Below are 19,665 nucleotides of genomic sequence, written 5' to 3' on the forward strand. Positions count from 1 at the left end.
CACACACACTGAACACACACTGAACACACACACTGAACACACACACTGAACACACACTGAACACACACTGGACACACACTGGACACACACTGAACACACACTGAACACACACACTGAACACACACTGAACACACACACTGAACACACTGAACACACACTGAACACACACTGAACACACACTGAATACACACTGAACACACACTGAATACACACTGAACACACACACTGAACACACACTGAACACACACACTGAACACACACACTGAACACACACTGAACACACACTGAATACACACTGAACACACACACTGAACACACACTGAACACACACTGAACACACAGACTGAACACACACTGAACACACACTGAACACACACACTGAACACACACAATGAACACACACTGAACACACACACTGAACACACACTGAACACACACTGAACACACACACTGAAACACACACTGAACACACACAATGAACACACAATGAACACACACTGAACACACACACTGAACACACACTGAACACACACTGAACACACACTGAACACACACACTGAACACACACACTGAACACACACTGAACACACACTGAACACACAATGGACACACACTGAACACACACTGAACACACACAATGAACACACACACTGAACACACACTGAACACACACTGAACACACACACACTGAACACACACTGAACACACACTGAACACACACTGAACACACACACTGAACACACTGAACACACACACTGAACACACACTGCACACACACTGGACACACACACTGAACACACACACTGAACACACACTGAACACACACACTGAACACACACTGAACACACACTGAACACACACTGAATACACACTGAACACACACACTGAACACACACTGAACACACACACTGAACACACACACTGAACACACACTGAACACACACACTGAACACACACTGAACACACACACTGAACACACACTGAACACACACTGAACACACACACTGAACACACACTGAACACACACACTGAACACACACACTGAACACACACTGAACACACACACTGAACACACACTGAACACACACACTGAACACACACTGAACACACACTGAACACACACACTGAACACACACTGAACACACACAATGAACACACACTGAACACACACACTGAACACACACTGAACACACACAATGAACACACACAATGAACACACACTGAACACACACACTGAACACACACTGAACACACACTGAACACACACACTGAACACACACTGAACACACACACTGAACACACACTGAACACACACACTGAACACACACTGAACACACACTGAATACACACTGAACACACACTGAACACACACTGAACACACACACTGAACACACACACTGAACACACACACTGAACACACACTGAACACACACTGAATACACACTGAACACACACTGAACACACACACTGAACACACACACTGAACACACACTGAACACACACTGAATACACACTGAACACACACTGAACACACACACTGAACACACACTGAACACACACACTGAACACACACTGAATACACACTGAACACACACTGAACACACACACTGAACACACACAATGAACACACACAATGAACACACACTGAACACACACACTGAACACACACTGAACACACACTGAACACACACTGAACACACACACTGAACACACACTGAACACACACACTGAACACACACTGAACACACACACTGAACACACACTGAACACACACACTGAACACACACTGAACACACACTGAACACACACACTGAACACACACTGAACACACACACTGAACACACACTGAACACACACACTGAACACACACACTGAACACACACTGAACACACACTGAATACACACTGAACACACACACTGAACACACACTGAACACACTGAACACACACTGAACACACACTGAACACACACACTGAACACACACACTGAACACACACTGAACACACACACTGAACACACACTGAACACACACTGAACACACACACTGAACACACACACTGAACACACACTGAACACACACACTGAACACACACTGAACACACACACTGAACACACACACTGAACACACACTGAACACACACTGAATACACACTGAACACACACACTGAACACACACTGAACACACACACTGAACACACACTGAACACACACTGAATACACACTGAACACACACACTGAACACACACACTGAACACACACTGAACACACACTGAACACACACACTGAACACACACAATGAACACACACTGAACACACACACTGAACACACACTGAACACACACTGAACACACACACTGAACACACACTGAACACACACACTGAACACACACACTGAACACACACTGAACACACACTGAACACACAGTGGACACACACTGAACACACACTGAACACACACAATGAACACACACACTGAACACACACTGAACACACACAATGAACACACACAATGAACACACTGAACACACACAATGAACACACACAATGAACACACACTGAACACACACACTGAACACACACACTGAACACACACACTGAACACACACTGAACACACACACTGAACACACACAATGAACACACACTGAACACACACTGAACACACACACTGAACACACACTGAACACACACACTGAACACACACTGAACACACACTGAACACACACACTGAACACACACTGAACACACACACTGAACACACACACTGAACACACACACTGAACACACACACTGAACACACACTGAACACACACACTGAACACACACTGAACACACACACTGAACACACACTGAACACACACACTGAACACACACTGAACACACACACTGAACACACACTGAACACACACACTGAACACACACACTGACACACACTGAACACACACACTGAACACACACTGAACACACACTGAACACACACACTGAACACACACTGAACACACACTGGACACACACTGAACACACACACTGAACACACACACTGAACACACACTGAACACACACACTGAACACACACTGAACACACACTGAACACACACTGAACACACACACTGAACACACACACTGAACACACACTGAACACACACTGAACACACACACTGAACACACACTGAACACACACTGAACACACACTGAACACACACACTGAACACAAACTGAACACACACTGAACACACTGAACACACACTGAACACACACTGAACACACACTGAACACACACTGAACACACACACTGAACACACACTGAACACACACACTGAACACACACACTGAACACACACTGAACACACTGGACACACACTGAACACACACACTGAACACACACTGAACACACTGAACACACACACTGAACACACACTGAACACACACTGAACACACACTGAACACACACTGAACACACACACTGAACACACACTGAACACACACACTGAACACACACACTGAACACACACTGAACACACACTGAACACACTGAACACACACACTGAACACAAACTGAACACACACTGAACACACACTGAACACACACACTGAACACACACACTGAACACACACTGAACACACACTGAACACACACACTGAACACACACTGAACACACACTGAACACACACACTGAACACACACACTGAATACACACTGAACACACACACTGAACACACACTGAACACACACTGGACACACACTGGACACACACTGAACACACACACTGAACACACACTGAACACACACACTGAACACACACTGAACACACACTGAACACACACTGAACACACACACTGAACACACACACTGAACACACACTGAACACACACACTGAACACACACACTGAACACACACTGAACACACACTGAACACACACTGAACACAAACTGAACACACACTGAACACACACACTGAACACACACTGAACACACACTGAACACAAACTGAACACACACTGAACACACACTGAACACACACTGAACACACTGAACACAAACTGAACACACACTGAACACACACACTGAACACACACTGAACACACACACTGAACACACACTGAACACACACTGAACACACACTGAACACACACTGAACACACACTGAACACACACTGAACACACACACTGAACACACTGAACACACACTGAACACACACTGAACACACACACTGAACACACACTGAACACACACTGAACACACACACTAACCACACACACTGAACACACACACTGAACACACACTAACCACACACACTGAACACACACACTGAACACACACACTGAACACACACTGAACACACACACTGAACACACACACTAACCACACACACTGAACACACACTGAACACACACACTGAACACACACACTAACCACACACACTGAACACACACACTAACCACACACACTGAACACACACTGAACACACACACTGGAGACACACAGGTGTCAGCAGGGGGCGGGGCTTACCTTCAGCCACACTTCCGTCTTTCATCATGGTGCTGGCTCCATAGGTGAAATCTGGACCCGGAATGTTGAGGCCCCTGGACCGGGCCCTCCCCAGCGGAGCCTGCACACAGAACGCAGCGCTCCTTACCACCACAGTTGAATGAACTTTGACCTTTTTATCATACAGAGTGAGTGGTTCTGCTCAGCCAGCTGGTTCTGGGGTCAGCCGGACAGCGGGCCGAGGGGAACTGGGTCCGGTTAGAACGGAACCATTCTCTGGTTTCATGCTGTAGAAAGGTCGGCTGGCACAGAGCGACCCCATCAGTCTGCCCAGCGGTGCCTCCGGCTCACAGGCTTCTGGGTTTTCTGCCTTCTCATGGCCGCTCTCAGAGACGGTTCTGGTTCTGGGAGTTCTCTCGGGACATGAAACCCGGCGGGTCCACCCGTCAGGTAGATGGACTGAGACCACCAGTCCAGTTCTGATGATACCTTAGTCAGCACTGCAGAATCAGAACTGGGTTCAACTGGAGATGTTCTGACCCGGTTGGGCGACCCGTTTGTTCCTGGTTCCTTTAGTTCAGGTCCAACATTGAAGACCTGGTAAGCCCCGCCCACTGACAGCTTGGAATCCCTCAGGTGGTCATAATGTACTGCCTGATCCCTACCTTGATCAGCAGCGGGTCCCGCAGCATCGACTCTCTGAAGACGCCCAGCCGCGGTGATGCAATCATACCTGTGACGTCAGAGCCGGAAGCAGATTGCAGTGAAACACTATTATTATTAATATTCATGATGATGATGATACGCAAAGGAGCCCCACGCCGGTTCTAGAGGTTCGGTCCAGAGAGGACCGAACCGAACCGAACCCTGTCTGCAGGTAGAAACTGCTGAAACAGCCGGAAGCTCACTGTAGTTATGATTATTATTATTATTATTGTTGTTGGGTGAAAACATCAGAAGAGACTTTGGGAATGAAACGATGCTGCAAAGGGAAAAGCTGCTGCGGTTTCTGCACATAAACCTGCTGAGATCCGGGCCTCATAAACGCACATTTGCGTTTATGAATATAAACTGCAGCTAGAATCAATAATGGATGAGTTACATAGATGTGTTCTTGTGTAATTGACGACAATGAAGAAAGTGAAAAACTGCTGAGGATCAGACAATAAAACTCACTTGAGTTCATCTGAGCTTCGTCCCTGCGACTGCCGTCGTTAGTTGGATGGTTGTCATGGTAACGCCACGCCGAACGTGTTTTTAAAAAATCTTCATTTCAGATTCAAAAAATATCCAAAAAATATCTGATAAACACACAGTGCACAAAAAGCTGCAATTCAACAAGATAAACGCAGCAGAAAATAAAGAAACTTTCAAAACCGACTGAACTCGGTACCAGTGTGAATTTCAATTCTTAAATCATTACAGTGGAATAAAGTTGAAGCGCTTATTTAAATATAACTAATTCACTTTGAAAACATTTTTAACGTGGCGTCAGAAGAAAGCAGCTTCAGAACCGACTGGACCTGGAGCGACACCTGCGCGCTTCCCTCTTCCAGCCTCCAGGGGGCGGCAGCTCGCTCTGCCGCATTCAGAAACTCGGAAAAAACAACACTGATGAGATCAAATTAAGACCGCAGTGATGAAGCATCGTGTGTAGATTTGACCTTTAAGCTCAGAGGAAGAGAGAACCTCACTTCCTGGTGACTCTCCTTCCGCATTCAGCTCAATTTATTTATGTTTAAGTTCTGTCGCCACCAGAACCGCCCGAACCACCGAAAACTCCGACCCAGCAGGTTTCCGAACGAACAAGTTCCGAGTTCCGTGAACGCAACACACCTGATACATCAGCTTTACGTCACATGAAAAAGATCGTTTATTGAGACAAATGAACGATTTTAAGATGAAACTAGCAGAAAGCCCTCAAGAATCGCGAGATCTTGAGGTCTGATGTTCAATCAGAACTCAACCTGAGTTCGGGATTCTCGGATCAATTCATGAGTTGGGAGGAAGCCAAGCAGGAAGACCCCGCGCCGGGAATCGAACCCAGGATCTTCTTGATGCAAGGCAACGGTGACGCCAACTGAGCTACTGCACAGCTTGTAAATGAGATTCTACCTTACCGAGGTTCTAGACATAGCTATCACCGTGGCAACCAGAGGAGTTTAATCAGTCTAGCTTTTATTTAACTCAGATATTGATCAAAGATTTATCGCTTTATCGCTCTGCTGCAATTCGAGGCTGTTTCGTCTCCAGGAAACAGATCAGAGTGAGACCTCTGCCCCTCTCTGCAGCTTCAGAAGCGACGTTGCGCTCATGTCTCCCCAGCTTCTGCAACCGGTTCTGTTCAAAAACTTTCCGGATCCCTGAAAGCCCAACAGAGATGTTCCGGTTGTGGCTCCAGGCGGCGGGGCTCCTGTGGCTGTGCGGCGGCCCTGCGGGCGGCTCTGGACGGCTCTACTCGGAGGAAGACCCGCTGGTGATCCTGGGCAGCGGCAGCCTGAAGCCCACCGTCACCAACTCCTCCTCGGCCTGGCTGGTCCAGTTCTACTCCTCCTGGTGCGGACATTGCATCCAGTACTCCAGCACATGGAAGGCTCTGGCTCAGGACGTGAAAGGTACCGGTTCGGGGTCGGTCTGGTCTTCCGTTGGGAGCAGCTGCACCAGACTCCATTCAGAATTGCCTCATAAACTTCCCGTTAATCGTGGAAACAGCAGCAGGCGTTAAGTCGCGAACCGGTCCAGACCCGAACTGAGAAGCAGGTGCGGACCAGTTCGGCATCTTTTAATTTAAATTTAACGATAATTTCAAATAATATTCTGCGTTTGTCCAGCTGGCTTCAAACAGCGGCTGTTTGGTTTTTACTGGCGCACAGAGCTTAAAACTAAAGTTCTTCTGATAGGAACAGTTTTAGCTGATGCTAACCACGTGACCAGTGTTGGTTAACCCGCCGCTGGTGACGGTGACCAGCTGGGAGGAAAGTCAGCCTTAACTAGCTGTTAGCTAGCTCCGGTGAGCTAACAGGTGCTCAGAGTTTCTTGTGCGAAATTCTGCCCCCCTGTGTCGGGAGTGCGCACTGCAGCTAGAGAGGCGGTCCGTTCATTTCCTGATCGATTTCTGATCGATTCCTCGGTAAAATAACTCAGGTAATCATGTTGAGGTTGTAACATTAAGTTTTATCGGCAGCTGCTGTTTAAAAATGAAGCAATTACAAAATTGTTAAATAAATAAACAAGGGCAGAGGCCCCGCTGTGGGAACCGGAGGCCCCGCCGTGGGAACCGGAGGCCCCGCCGTGGGAACCGGAGGCCCCGCCGTGGGAACCGGAGGCCCCGCCGTGGGAACCGGGTCCTCACAACATTAGAAACACACACACACAGGTTAGACCTAGTGTCGGGGTCAGAGGTCAGCACAGAGACCAAGCCATCTGCTGAACAATGTGGTCTTCCTGGTTGTGTTTTCCTCTTTCTCTGATAGACACGCACTATACAAAGTTCAGGTGAAAGGAAGTGACGCGCCAGGGAACGTCCTGTTTGGGGCGGAGCTTAGAGGATGCGCTGATGGACCAGCGCTGCATTTTGGTCTGAATAAATTGGATTCATGAATTCAACTGGCTGACTCATCAACATTACAATCCTAAACAGAGAATGGATAAACTCCAACAGTGTGAAGAGGAACACAGAGGCTCTGGTTCTGGTCGGGAATTTAAACTCCATAACTTTCTGGTAGAATAAAGCAGAAGTGAAAAGGAGTGAAATAATATTTTACAGTAAGGCTCTCAGCCATAAATTATTCATGAGTCAAATAAAACTCAAAGCACAAATATCAAATAAAGTCAAGAAAAACATTAAACGTTGATTAAAGTCAAATGGAGGTTAATTAAAATAAATAATCCTAAGTTACTGAATTAAAACTTCCTGAGAGCCTGGCTAGCTGGTTAACGCTGCCTCTGATTGGCTAGCTGGTTAACGCTGCCTCTGATTGGCTAGCTGGTTAACGCTGCCTCTGATTGGCTAGCTGTTTAACGCTGCCTCTGATTGGCTAGCTGTTTAACGCTGCCTCTGATTGGCTAGCTGGTTAACGCTGCCTCTGATTGGCTAGCTGGTTAACGCTGCCTCTGATTGGCTAGCTGGTTAACGCTGCCTCTGATTGGCTAGCTGTTTAACGCTGCCTCTGATTGGCTAGCTGGTTAACGCTGCCTCTGATTGGCTAGCTGGTTAATGCTCGCTCTGCCAATCACATGAGATACATGTGATCGGCTTTGGTGATCGACAACAAGAGACCGTGATCGCCAATCACTGATTGGACACTTTTCGACACAAATCGGCTGATTATGAGTGGTGTCCGATTGATCAGCACACCTCTAAAGATATGATGTGTGAAATGATGAAGAGGAAATTCAGATCTGATATGTTAGTGTTGGGGTTTCTCATACCTGTCAAGTCTCCCGTTTTGGCCGAGAATCTACCGTTTTTACCCCCGTATCCCGCAGTACTCCCCTAAATATCCCGGTGTTATGCCAAGAAATGCATGCCTGCCGAGAATTGCATCCCCTGTCGCGGGAGCGCGCATCGCTCTAAACTCTCGCATATTGATGAGTAAACGGGCTGAAATCCGACCGAAGAGGAAACTTTTAAAGATATTAGTAACATTATCACGTTTATTAATCATGTAAGCGCTAAAATTGTGGGTTTTATTTCGCAAATTAATTGAAATAAACACTGATTTTTTTTACGTTTATTGAGCCATATTTGTCGAACGTTCTTCAGTGTCTGATGAACAAGTTCTCCGCAGCTGCTTTGAAATTCCAAGATTTTTCTTTTAACACCATAATAGCTTAAAACTTTACAAAACCGAGGCCCAATCCCAATTACGTAGAACATTTTATATCACGCTTAGCTGTCTAGTGTATTAATGTAGGGGAGATGCATTTTAATTTCTGAGCCTGCTAATATTTGCATCCCGTGTCTATTGTCCTGTTCATATGAAACTTATAGTGGTAACTCAGGGAACAAGTGTCATTATGTAGAAAAAATGTAATTTCCAAGTTAGCAGGGGATGCAATTTTTGGCAATATGGATTTCTAGCTTGCCAAAATTTGCATCCCCCCTGTTTTCATCAAATATGATCCAATTGAGTGAAACTCATACCAGCAGTTCTTACAACTACTCTGGTCATGTAGGACAAGTTATTTCACTCTTAACTCTTTATTTCTCAGAGTTAGCAGGGGTGCAACTTTTGGCAATATGGATTTCTAGCTTGCCAAAATTTGCATCCCCCCCTGTTTTCATGAAATATTTTCGAAATGATATTAAATTAATTCCAGTAGTTCATTGAACTACTCTGGTCATGTAGAAAAACATATTTCACTCTTAACTCATTATTTTTCAGAGTTTAGCAGGGTGCAATTTTTGGCAATATGGATTTTCAGCTTGCCAAAAATTGCATCCCCCCTGTTTTCATCAAATATGATCCAATTGAGATGAAACTCATACCAGCAGTTCTTAGAGCTACTCTGGTGATGTAGAAAAAGTTATTTCACTCTCAACTCTGTGTTTCTCCAAGTTAACAGGGGGATGCATTTTCAGGCAATGTGGAATTTCAGGTTGCCAAAATCTGCATCCCCGCTATTGTCATCAAATATTATTGAATGCATCTGAGAATGTGCTCAAAATGAAAATTGTCAGAAAATGCATGTCCTGCAATTTGGAGAATTAGGATAGTAATGTGTTATATGAAATGTTCTAGACAATGACACGTATGCTCTGAGCTACTAGAGTGACTTTCAAATCTGTATGACACTTTTGAGCTGAAAAAAAGGGCATGCAAATATCGGCAGCTCATAATTTGCTGCCAAAAAATGCATCCCCCCAAGCTTAAAAAAACAAAAGTTATGAGTGAAATAGCTTTTTCTATATAATCACATTTGTTCCCTCAATTGCTGGTATGAGTTTCATATCAATAGATAACATTTGAGGAAAAAGGAGAGGGAAAGCATATTTTGGCAGGTTGATAATAGGCTGTGCCATAAAACGCATCCCCCTGCTAACGTGTACAAATAAAAAATTAAGAGTGGAATAACATCTTCTGCATAAGAAGAATAGTTGTATGAGCTTCTGCTATGAGTTCCATGTTATTAGCATAACATTTGAGAAAAATAGAGAGGACATGCAAATTTTGGCAGGAGCAAAATCCATATTGCCGGAAAATGCATCCCCCTGCTAACTTGGAGAAACACAGAGTTGAGAGTGAAATAACTTTTTCTACATCACCAGAGTAGCTCTAAGAACTGCTGGTATGAGTTTCATCTCAATTGGATCATATTTGATGAAAGTAGAGGGGATGCAATTTTTGGCAACCTGAAAATTCCACATTGCCGGAAAATGCATCCCCCTGCTAACTTGGAGAAACACAGAGTTGAGAGTGAAATAACTTTTTCTACATCACCAGAGTAGCTCTAAGAACTGCTGGTATGAGTTTCATCTCAATTGGATCATATTTGATGAAAACAGGGGGGATGCAATTTTTGGCAACCTGAAAATTCATATTGCCAAAAATTGCATCCCCTGCTAACTCTGAAAAATAAAGAGTTAAGAGTGAAATAACTTGTCCTACATGACCAGAGTAGTTCTTTGAACTACTGGTATTAGTTTAATATCATTCTGAAAATATTTGATGAAAATAGAGGGGATGCAATTTTTGGCAACCTGAAAATTCATATTGCCAAAAATTGCATCCCCTGCTAACTCTGAAAAATAAAGAGTTAAGAGTGAAATAACTTGTCCTACATGACCAGAGTAGTTGTAAGAACTGCTGGTATGAGTTTCATCTCAATTGGATCATATTTGATGAAAACAGGGGGGATGCAATTTTTGGCAAGCTAAAAATCCATATTGCCAAAAATTGCATCCCCTGCTAACTTGGAAATTACATTTTTTCTACATAATGACACTTGTTCCCTGAGTTACCACTATAAGTTTCATATGAACAGGACAATAGACAGGGGATGCAAATATTAGCAGGCTCAGAAATTAAAATGCATCTCCCCTACATTAATACACTAGACAGCTAAGCGTAATATAAAATGTTCTACGTAATTGGGATTGGGCCTCGGTTTTGTAAAGCTTTAAGCTATTATGGTGTTAAAAGAAAAATCTTGGAATTTCAAAGCAGCTGCGGAGAACTTGTTCATCAGACACTGAAGAACGTTCGACAAATATGGCTCAATAAACGTGAAAAAATCAGTGTTTATTTCAATTAATTTGCGAAATAAAACCCACAATTTTAGCGCTTACATGATTAATAAACGTTATAATGTTACCAATATTTTAAAAGTTTCCTCTTCGGTCGGATTTCAGCCCGTTTACTCATCAATATGCGAGAGTTTAGAGCGATGCGCGCTCCCGCGACAGGGGATGCAATTCTCGGCAGGCATGCATTTCTCGGCATAACACCGGATTGTGTCGTCGCATTCGCGTTGGTTGTTCTCCCAGGTCTTAAGGTGTGATATACCATATCTTCCTTCTGATTGGTTCTGATGGTTCTGATTCTGTCTGTCAGATTGGCATGAGGCCATCGCTGTGGCTGTGTTGGACTGCGCTCAGGAGGAAAACTTTGAAGTCTGCAAAGAGTTCAGCATCAAGTTCTACCCAACATTCAAGGTAGGAGTCTAGAACTACCTGTTGCCCCCTGCTGGCCATATCCTGTAACTCCCTGTTGTGTTTTTTCTGCAGTTTTTCGCAGCTCACAGTTCAGCGGCGGACAAAGGGACGATCTACAGAGGTGAGACTCATTCAGGCCTTTAATCCTTTATGAATCTGTTTGGACCCGTTTGGACACCATTATCATAACTAATAAAGTGAACTAGTTGCTGTTTAACCTGTTAAATCTAAAACGGTAAATAAAGATTTCTGATGGTTGATCACACGAGCAGGAAGAAGAGCCGTTTGGAACGCTTTAGCGTCCAGCTTCACCTTAGTTTAGCTAGCGTTTAGCGTTCTAGAAAATTGGAATTGATTTCAGGATCATCATCACTGAGCGGCAGGAAGGGAAACACAAGCAGAGAAGCTCAACGGATCCAAGTCTGACAGTCGAATCCATGCTGGCAGATCCCGGGCCGGATCCAGTGGAGGATCACAGTTGGACTTTCTTTCATCCGTATTTCATTGTCATCCAATCCCAGATTTTCTCCCAGGATGATTTTGCTCAGAGTGATGATGGTTCTGACCCGGTTAAACATACAGAACCTTCTGGGTTTAACCGGTTTGGTTCCATCTCCCTCTGTCGGAGAACTTCCTGGTTTCTGTCCAATCAGAGCAGGGAGACGCATACATTCCAGTGGCTTTGGTTCTGATTAGCTAAAAAAAATGTTCTGTTGAACCTGTCCAATTGGGTCAGTGGTTCTGTGGGCTCTTCCCACTCCCCAGTAAAGGAGGGAATCACCATGGAAACCACTTTGTTTCTGAAGTCCGGTTGGTCGGGTTCTTGTTGTCAGAACCGGTTCTGTGTTCCTCCAGGAGCGGACCGGGAGGTCCGGTCCGTCCGGCAGCTGATGGTCAACATCCTGCAGAACCACAGCAGAACGGACCGGCCCCAGAGCTGCCCCCTGCTGGAGCCCTACAGGTACCAGAACCAGAACTGGACCAGAACCAGAACTGGACCTGGACCTCTGGCCCGCTTCACTGCTAACCTCTCTCTGTGTCCAGCGCTGCTCAGCTGCTGCCCCTGCTGGGTCAAAGGTCGGATCACTACACGGCCATCGTCGTTGAGGAGGCGGGGTCGTTCGTTGGCCGGGAGGTGAGGAAGAGGAGGAGGAAGATCTGACCTGTTTCCTGGTTCAACAGACGGGCAGGAAGCAGGTTCTTGTGGTTCCTCCTGACCTCTGAACTCTGACCTCATCCTGGGTTCAGGTGATCCTGGACCTGCTACAGTTCTCAGGCATTGAAGTGAGGAGAGCTCTGACCTCTGACCTCCCCCTGCTGGAAGTCCTGAACATGGCTGCCTTCCCCTCTGTCTACCTGCTGCACCCCAACGGCTCGCACGCCCCTCTGCACAGGTGAGTGAGGGAGGCTGAAATGTGGGCTGACCTTTGACCTGCCATAGCTGCTCTAACCCAACAGTTAGGACAGACAGGAATGTGTCTAGAGCCAGCGTGACCTCCAGCGTGACCTGCAGCGTGACCTCCAGCTGAAGTTTCAATCCACTTCCTGTAAAGTTTTGAAAGTTCTTGAAGTCTGTGATGCTTTAGGTCATCGGGTCGTCCTGCCTTAGTGACGTGTCGATTAGCTGACACAGAGAAACGTTTACCTGACCCTCACCTCTTCCCCCTGCAGCGAGAAGCCGCTCCGGTTCTTCTTCTCCTCCCTGCTGCGGAGCCTCCCAGGCGTGCAGCGCCGCAGCAGTTCCGAGGCGGCCCAGATGGAGGCGCTGCAGGACGAACGGACATCAGAACCGTGGCGGGACTTTGACAAGTGAGGGTCCAGTCTGCGGTTCTGACCCGAAGGCCGGCCGGGACCGGCTGAACGCTGCTTCTCCCCGCAGGTCCCAGGTGTACACGGCCGACCTGGAGTCGGCGCTGCACTACCTGCTGCGGGTGGAGCTGGCTGCCCACGGTACGCTGGACGGGGCGGAGCTAAAGGTCTTCAAGGACTTTGTCACCCTGCTTGCCAAGGTAACAGCTGAAAGCAGACCCTCAATTAGAGGCCGACCTGCCGTGATTGGTGCGCCGTCTCCATGACAATGGACAGACCGTCTCCAGGTTGTGTGCTGTGCACCCTGATGCTAATTGCTAATAGCGCAGCTCATTTTTAGTGATATGTTTTTGCAAACAAGGTAGCGTACTTAGCTTCCCCTGAATGAATGTTTCCTGGTAAATTCTGAAGCGCTTGAATAAAATGTGAAGTTTTTATGAACACACCTCACTGACACAGGGATGGTATCAACATGATGCAAGTTAGTGTCTTAGCATTAGCTTCCACTGACCACCATGTTGGTAATGCTTTAGCACTGGTGGAACTGTCCATGATTAGAGCCTTAGCTTTCATGCAGCTAGCTTTTCTGCTATTGGTTCCCACCACTGATGCAAAGATAATAAATCAGAATCAATTTAATGGATCTGGTCCCGCTGGATCAGCAGAATCCTATATATGGACGGGTATTTGGTTGTCGACCCCTGCTGAACGTTTCCTCCTGTAGCTCTATCCAGTCGGAGGCTCCGTGGTGAAGCTTATGGAGACGCTCTCTGATTGGCTGCTCAGTCTGCCGCTGCAGCAGATCCCCTACCAGGCCGTCCTGGACCTGGTGGACAACAAGATGAAGGTGAATCTCTCACATGCACACACACACACACACACATTGTTTCCTTTTTCCCATAGTTATTCATTTGAGCTACAACATGGCTGTTGGCTAACCAGACGGGTCACAACATAAGGCTGGAGCAGCGCCATGAGGAATCCCATCAAGTCCCATTGAGCGCCGGGCCAGACTCCCGCCTAAAGTCCTGTGTTCTTATCGGGATGAATCACTAGGCTAATGCTAACCATGCTAACAGACTGCATCATTCTCCTTACCTGTACAGCTGACCAGTAGAGGGCAGCAGAAGGCCCTCACTTTCCACCAGGACCCAACATGTGGGTTGATCTGGTGCATCTGGGCATCATTATGCATAAGCACAAGAACTCAGGCAGAGAGGTGACTTTCTGTTTCCTGTGCAGATCTCTGGCGTGTTCCTGGGGGCGGAGCTTCGCTGGGTTGGTTGCCAGGGCAGCAGGCCGGGGCTGCGGGGCTACCCATGTTCTCTGTGGACGCTGTTCCACGTCCTAACAGTCCAGCACGATGCCGCACCCGCCGCGCTGGACGGCTCAGGTACGACATGCAGAGACCCCGAGACGGCAGCCCAGGTGTGTGTCCTCACTGTGTGTGAACACCACGCAGGTCTGGAGGGCGAGGCGGCGCCGGTGCTGCAGGTGATGCGCCGCTACATCCGGACGTTCTTCGGCTGTAAGGAGTGCGGGCGTCACTTTGAGCAGGCGGCGGCCGCCAGCATGGACCAGGTGACGAGCCGAGAGGACCAAGTACTGTGGCTGTGGAACCAGCACAACCGGGTCAACACCAGGCTGGCAGGTAGGCCAGGGAGGGGTCACGGAGCTGGAGGGGTCACGGAGCTGGAGGGGTCACGGAGCTGGAGGGGTCACTGAGCTGGAGGTCACGGAGCTGGAGGGGTCACGGAGCTGGAGGGTTCACGGAGCTGGAGGGGTCACGGAGCTGGAGGGGTCACTGAGCTGGAGGGGTCACGGAGCTGGAGGGGTCACGGAGCTGGAGGGGTCACTGAGCTGGAGGGGTCACGGAGCTGGAGGGGTCACGGAGCTGGAGGGGTCACGGAGCTGGAGGGGTCACGGAGCTGGAGGGGTCACGGAGCTGGAGGGGTCACTGAGCTGGAGGGGTCACGGAGCTGGAGGGGTCACGGAGCTGGAGGGGTCACGGAGCTGGAGGGGTCACGGAGCTGGAGGGGTCACGGAGCTGGTCCAGAAAGGCTCTGGAGTGATGGACTGAGATTATAATCTGGATTATCAGGGAAGCTGAGCAGCAGAATCTGATCTCTGCTTTTAGTTTCTGCTGCAGATGATGATCTAATCGTCATCATAGATTAGATTATAGATTATAGATTATCAGATCCACTGCTGGACAGGATGTTGGTCATTTCTGAAGGAAGGAAATCGGTTTAATCTGAGATTTAAATGACATCCTGGTTAAAATAACTCAGAGCTTCTTTACTTGATCAGATCAGTAATCCACTGATCAGGTTCTGGTCAGAGGTTCTGGTCCAGAAACAGTCGGGTTTCTGGCCTTTGTTGAATCAGGGAAACCAGTAAACATGTTGGACAGTGAGCCTTGAGGATCACTGCTGTAATGTACAGACATTTTAATGTCTGTAACCAACAGGCTGGATTAACCTGGATTGTAGATCAATCTGAGTATCATCAGCAGAACCTCAGTAAAGCGGATCGGGCCGAGCCCAGAACCTGGCTGGACTCCACCAGCAGCCCTGGACAGTTCTGATGGTTTTACCTGAGAGAGAATCCCATGACCTCCTTCCTGCTGATGGAACAGTTGAACAAAAAATAGATGCAGTTTTTGGAAGCGGCCATCTTGATTCTGGCTCCAGTCAGGGAAGGAAGCTTCTCAGTCAGCCATCTTGTTTGCTGGGTCCCAGGGTTTCATGTTGTTTCCATCTTTGTTCCTCCTTCATCTCACACTCCTCTTTCTTGTCTCCAGGGTCTCTAAGTGACGACCCGGTCTCCCCTAAAGTGCCGTGGCCAAGCCCCGCCCTCTGCCCCGCCTGCCACGAGGAGAGCAACGGCGTCCACGTCTGGAACCACGCCAACGTCCTCGCCTTCCTTCGCCGCCATTACAGCGCCTCCAACCTGAACCCCAGGTACTCCCTGATTCCCCCTCTCCTCTCTGCCGGGCCCGGTCCGGCTCAGACCAGCCGGCCTCAGGAGGAACGCCCGGCTGCTGGAGAGGAGAAGAAGGGCGAGGATCAGGCGGAGCCCCAACCCGACCAGCCGGGTCCGAGGCAGGGGGAGCAGGCGGTTCTGATCCGAGGAGAGGGCGGATTCTGGATTCTGGGACTGGGCTTCACCAGCGTGGACATGAGCCTCTGCGTGGTTCTGTACGGCAGCTCCTGCCTTTTCCTCATGCTGCTCTTCTTCTTCTTCAAAGTCCGGTCCAGGAGGTGGAAGCTGCGCCACGCCCGGCTCTATGTCTGACCCACAGCTGGTCCGAACTAGAACTCTGACTGGGTCAGAACCGCTGCTTCCTGTCCCTTGTTGACTTTCCTCAGCAGTTCTGAAAGGAAGCGTCTCAGGCAGAACAGATCTGTTGAACGGGTCAGCATTTTGTACCAGAACCGGGTCAGCTGGACCTGGTCACATCGGTGCTGGAAGATGCTCAACCTGTTTCTGTTTTCATTTATTTTACACTATGAAAAGTTTTGACCGTGAACCGGGTCGTGGACCAGACCAGACCTAGAACCGTGTTGTTGTTTTTTCCTGGACCAGCGACGTGATGAGAAAACAGTTTCTGAATCTGAACCGGACCAGAGTTTAAGTTGTCTTTGTGATAAATGTTAGGTCTGCTGATGAACAGAACTAGCCGGGTTCCAAACAACCCAGCTGCTTGTGTGGACGGGTCCCAGCAGGACGGGTCCCAGCGGGACTGGTGAAGACTGAGGAGTTGGAAGAGGTCGGTTTGTAGAACCAGAACTGGATTTAAGTGTGGTTTTGATCTCGTCCAGTTAAGACTGGTTCTTTGTCAGGGTCTGATCAGAGCAGGAAAAACAGAATAAGTGTGTCAGGTGAGGACGTTGCTTCGATCTGCTCTGTTCTGACGCCCTCTGGTGGTCAAACATGAAGGTCTCACAAACTGTTTATATTAATAGACTCCCGGTGAATGTTCAGCTGAGGTTTATTTCTGACCTGCTCTCCTCTAGGTGGCGTGTTTGAGTTGGGTCAGGTATTTCTGCAGTGTTTTACTCATTGATATTTCTCAGTGGCTCCCCCTGGTGTTTCCTGCTGTGAATCTGTTTCAATCAGATTGTGTTTTTCTGATTATTTGTAATCTTTGTTAATGTGTGAATAAATCTTGTTGCTGCAGCTCTAAGTCATGTTTAAATCTCAGAACAGAGTCGATGTAAAGTTGCCTCGGGTCAAAGTTCAACATTTATATTTATTTATTGTACTGAACTGTTTAACTGACAGAGCTTGGAGATAAAATGAGAAATGTGCAGTTTGACCAGACCTGAACCCCTTGTGGACCTTTACGTCGATCCATCATGGCTGCTGTTGGACTGAAATTCCTCTGGCTTCTTTTCCTTTTGCTGATCATCTGTCATAGACTAAATACTCCATGAAACATGCCTTATTACTGCTTAATAATGCATTCAGTTAAAATAGTTATTTTACATCTAAATACTAGAGGTTAGGGTTACTGATACTCTAATAATGCCATTGCCATTATTAGCGTGTACAAACTTTTGAACAAACTTTTATTTTAATGAGATCCAGAATTAAAATTTTTGTTAGTTGCATATATTTTCATACATTACATTTTTAACATAAGCACTCTTTTTTTCCACTCAGTTCCGAGCGGAACCTTTGTTCTCTTGTGTTTCTAGTAAGACCATTAATCTGACACATTTGCTAACAGCAACAATGAAGCAGCTTCTCCCAGTAAATTTCTGCTTCTAAACGATCCAATTGGAAAACATTATTGTGTTCAAGTTCTGCTGAAAGCAATTATGCTATCAGTGAAATTTTGCCAACCTAAAATAGCATCGTAATGTTAAACATGTAGCAGCTAACCTCAACATCCGCAATCCACATTTCTAAAGACGCTCGATGAATGATCAGAGAACCTCTGGAAAGATGAACGGATAGAAAAACGCTTTCATCTTTTCCTGAGGAACAGATTAAAAACTATGAACATCTCTGGTTATGGCTGTTTATTCAGTGATTTAGCAGCAAAGAGGGGCTTGGCATTGAAAATGTTGATTTTGTTGATAAAATGTGATAAATATTTTAATCCAATCCCACTTTGATTATAACATAATGAAGATATTTTTGCTTTTGGATGGGTTTATTTCTGAATGAAATACATTATTTCATCAGTTTGTTAGATATTGAGTTGATGATGTGTTTTCGAGACAATTTTTTTCTCTTTCTGTTCTGGATAAAGACGGCCATGTTGGATTCCTGTTAATCCATGTTTCCTTCTCTCCTTCCTCCCTCTGCCCTGTCTGCTTAATCTTCTGAATTTTCTCTTATCCTCTGAACTGATCAAGGATCTGGTCAGACTGTTCAAAGCAGAGCCCTCTGGCCCTGGTGGGGCCCATCCTGTCCCGATGGGGACCATGCAGCTGGAACCAGCCTCCCCCTGACTGGGTGAGAACCACAACCTCCTGACAGCGACCTGGACCTCAGTAACACTGCAGCCATCGGGCCTGAACCACAATCTGGTGGTGCAACAGATTATTCTGTTCTGTCATATCTGCACCATGTGACTCCCCCCAGAACCTCAACCGGTCCAGTTCTGTGTTCTGGACCAGCACATTCCAGCTGCAATTTAAGTGTCTTTCTGGGGACCGTTTGGGTCGATCTGGTGCTCTGTTCTGGTTCTGATCCAA

At 47.0% G+C, this 19,665-nt stretch overlaps 2 protein-coding genes across 2 annotated transcripts in view; one reads left to right on the plus strand and one right to left on the minus strand.

The window, feature by feature from the left end:
• The window catches only part of cfap77 (cilia and flagella associated protein 77), a 9,964-nt gene extending 3,560 nt beyond the window's left edge, over positions 1–6,404 (minus strand). Inside the window, exons 1-3 of the mRNA XM_055039911.1 lie at positions 5,665–6,404; positions 5,154–5,221; positions 4,510–4,609 (exon numbers count right to left, since the gene is read on the minus strand). Coding sequence (XP_054895886.1) covers positions 4,510–4,609; positions 5,154–5,221; positions 5,665–5,674 — 178 coding nt within the window. The 5' untranslated portion in view covers positions 5,675–6,404. The remainder of the gene's footprint in view (positions 1–4,509; positions 4,610–5,153; positions 5,222–5,664) is intronic.
• Positions 6,405–6,444: 40 nt separating this feature from the next.
• qsox2 (quiescin Q6 sulfhydryl oxidase 2) lies at positions 6,445–19,198 on the plus strand. The gene is made up of 12 exons (XM_055039891.1): positions 6,445–7,103; positions 12,045–12,145; positions 12,218–12,266; positions 13,001–13,106; positions 13,190–13,280; positions 13,394–13,539; positions 13,817–13,954; positions 14,025–14,154; positions 14,679–14,801; positions 15,197–15,347; positions 15,417–15,605; positions 16,758–19,198. The coding sequence occupies exons 1-12, from the start codon at positions 6,869–6,871 to the stop codon at positions 17,249–17,251; spliced, it is 1,953 nt and encodes a 650-aa protein (XP_054895866.1). The 5' UTR covers positions 6,445–6,868; the 3' UTR covers positions 17,252–19,198.
• Positions 19,199–19,665: the final 467 nt, after the last annotated feature.

Source organism: Poeciliopsis prolifica, unplaced genomic scaffold (genome assembly GCF_027474105.1).
Source record: "Poeciliopsis prolifica strain line A6 unplaced genomic scaffold, Auburn_PproV2 SCAFFOLD014, whole genome shotgun sequence".
In the NCBI taxonomy this organism is placed as follows: domain Eukaryota; kingdom Metazoa; phylum Chordata; class Actinopteri; order Cyprinodontiformes; family Poeciliidae; genus Poeciliopsis; species Poeciliopsis prolifica.

Bases quoted from the DNA above. Each gene is read 5' to 3' on its own strand.
- qsox2 (XM_055039891.1), top strand. From the start codon at position 6,869: ATGTTCCGGTTGTGGCTCCAGGCGGCGGGGCTCCTGTGGCTGTGCGGC. The intron at 13,955-14,024 runs GTGAGGGTCCAG...TTCTCCCCGCAG, and splicing joins CCGTGGCGGGACTTTGACAA to GTCCCAGGTGTACACGGCCG. The intron at 15,606-16,757 runs GTAGGCCAGGGA...TCTTGTCTCCAG, and splicing joins GGTCAACACCAGGCTGGCAG to GGTCTCTAAGTGACGACCCG.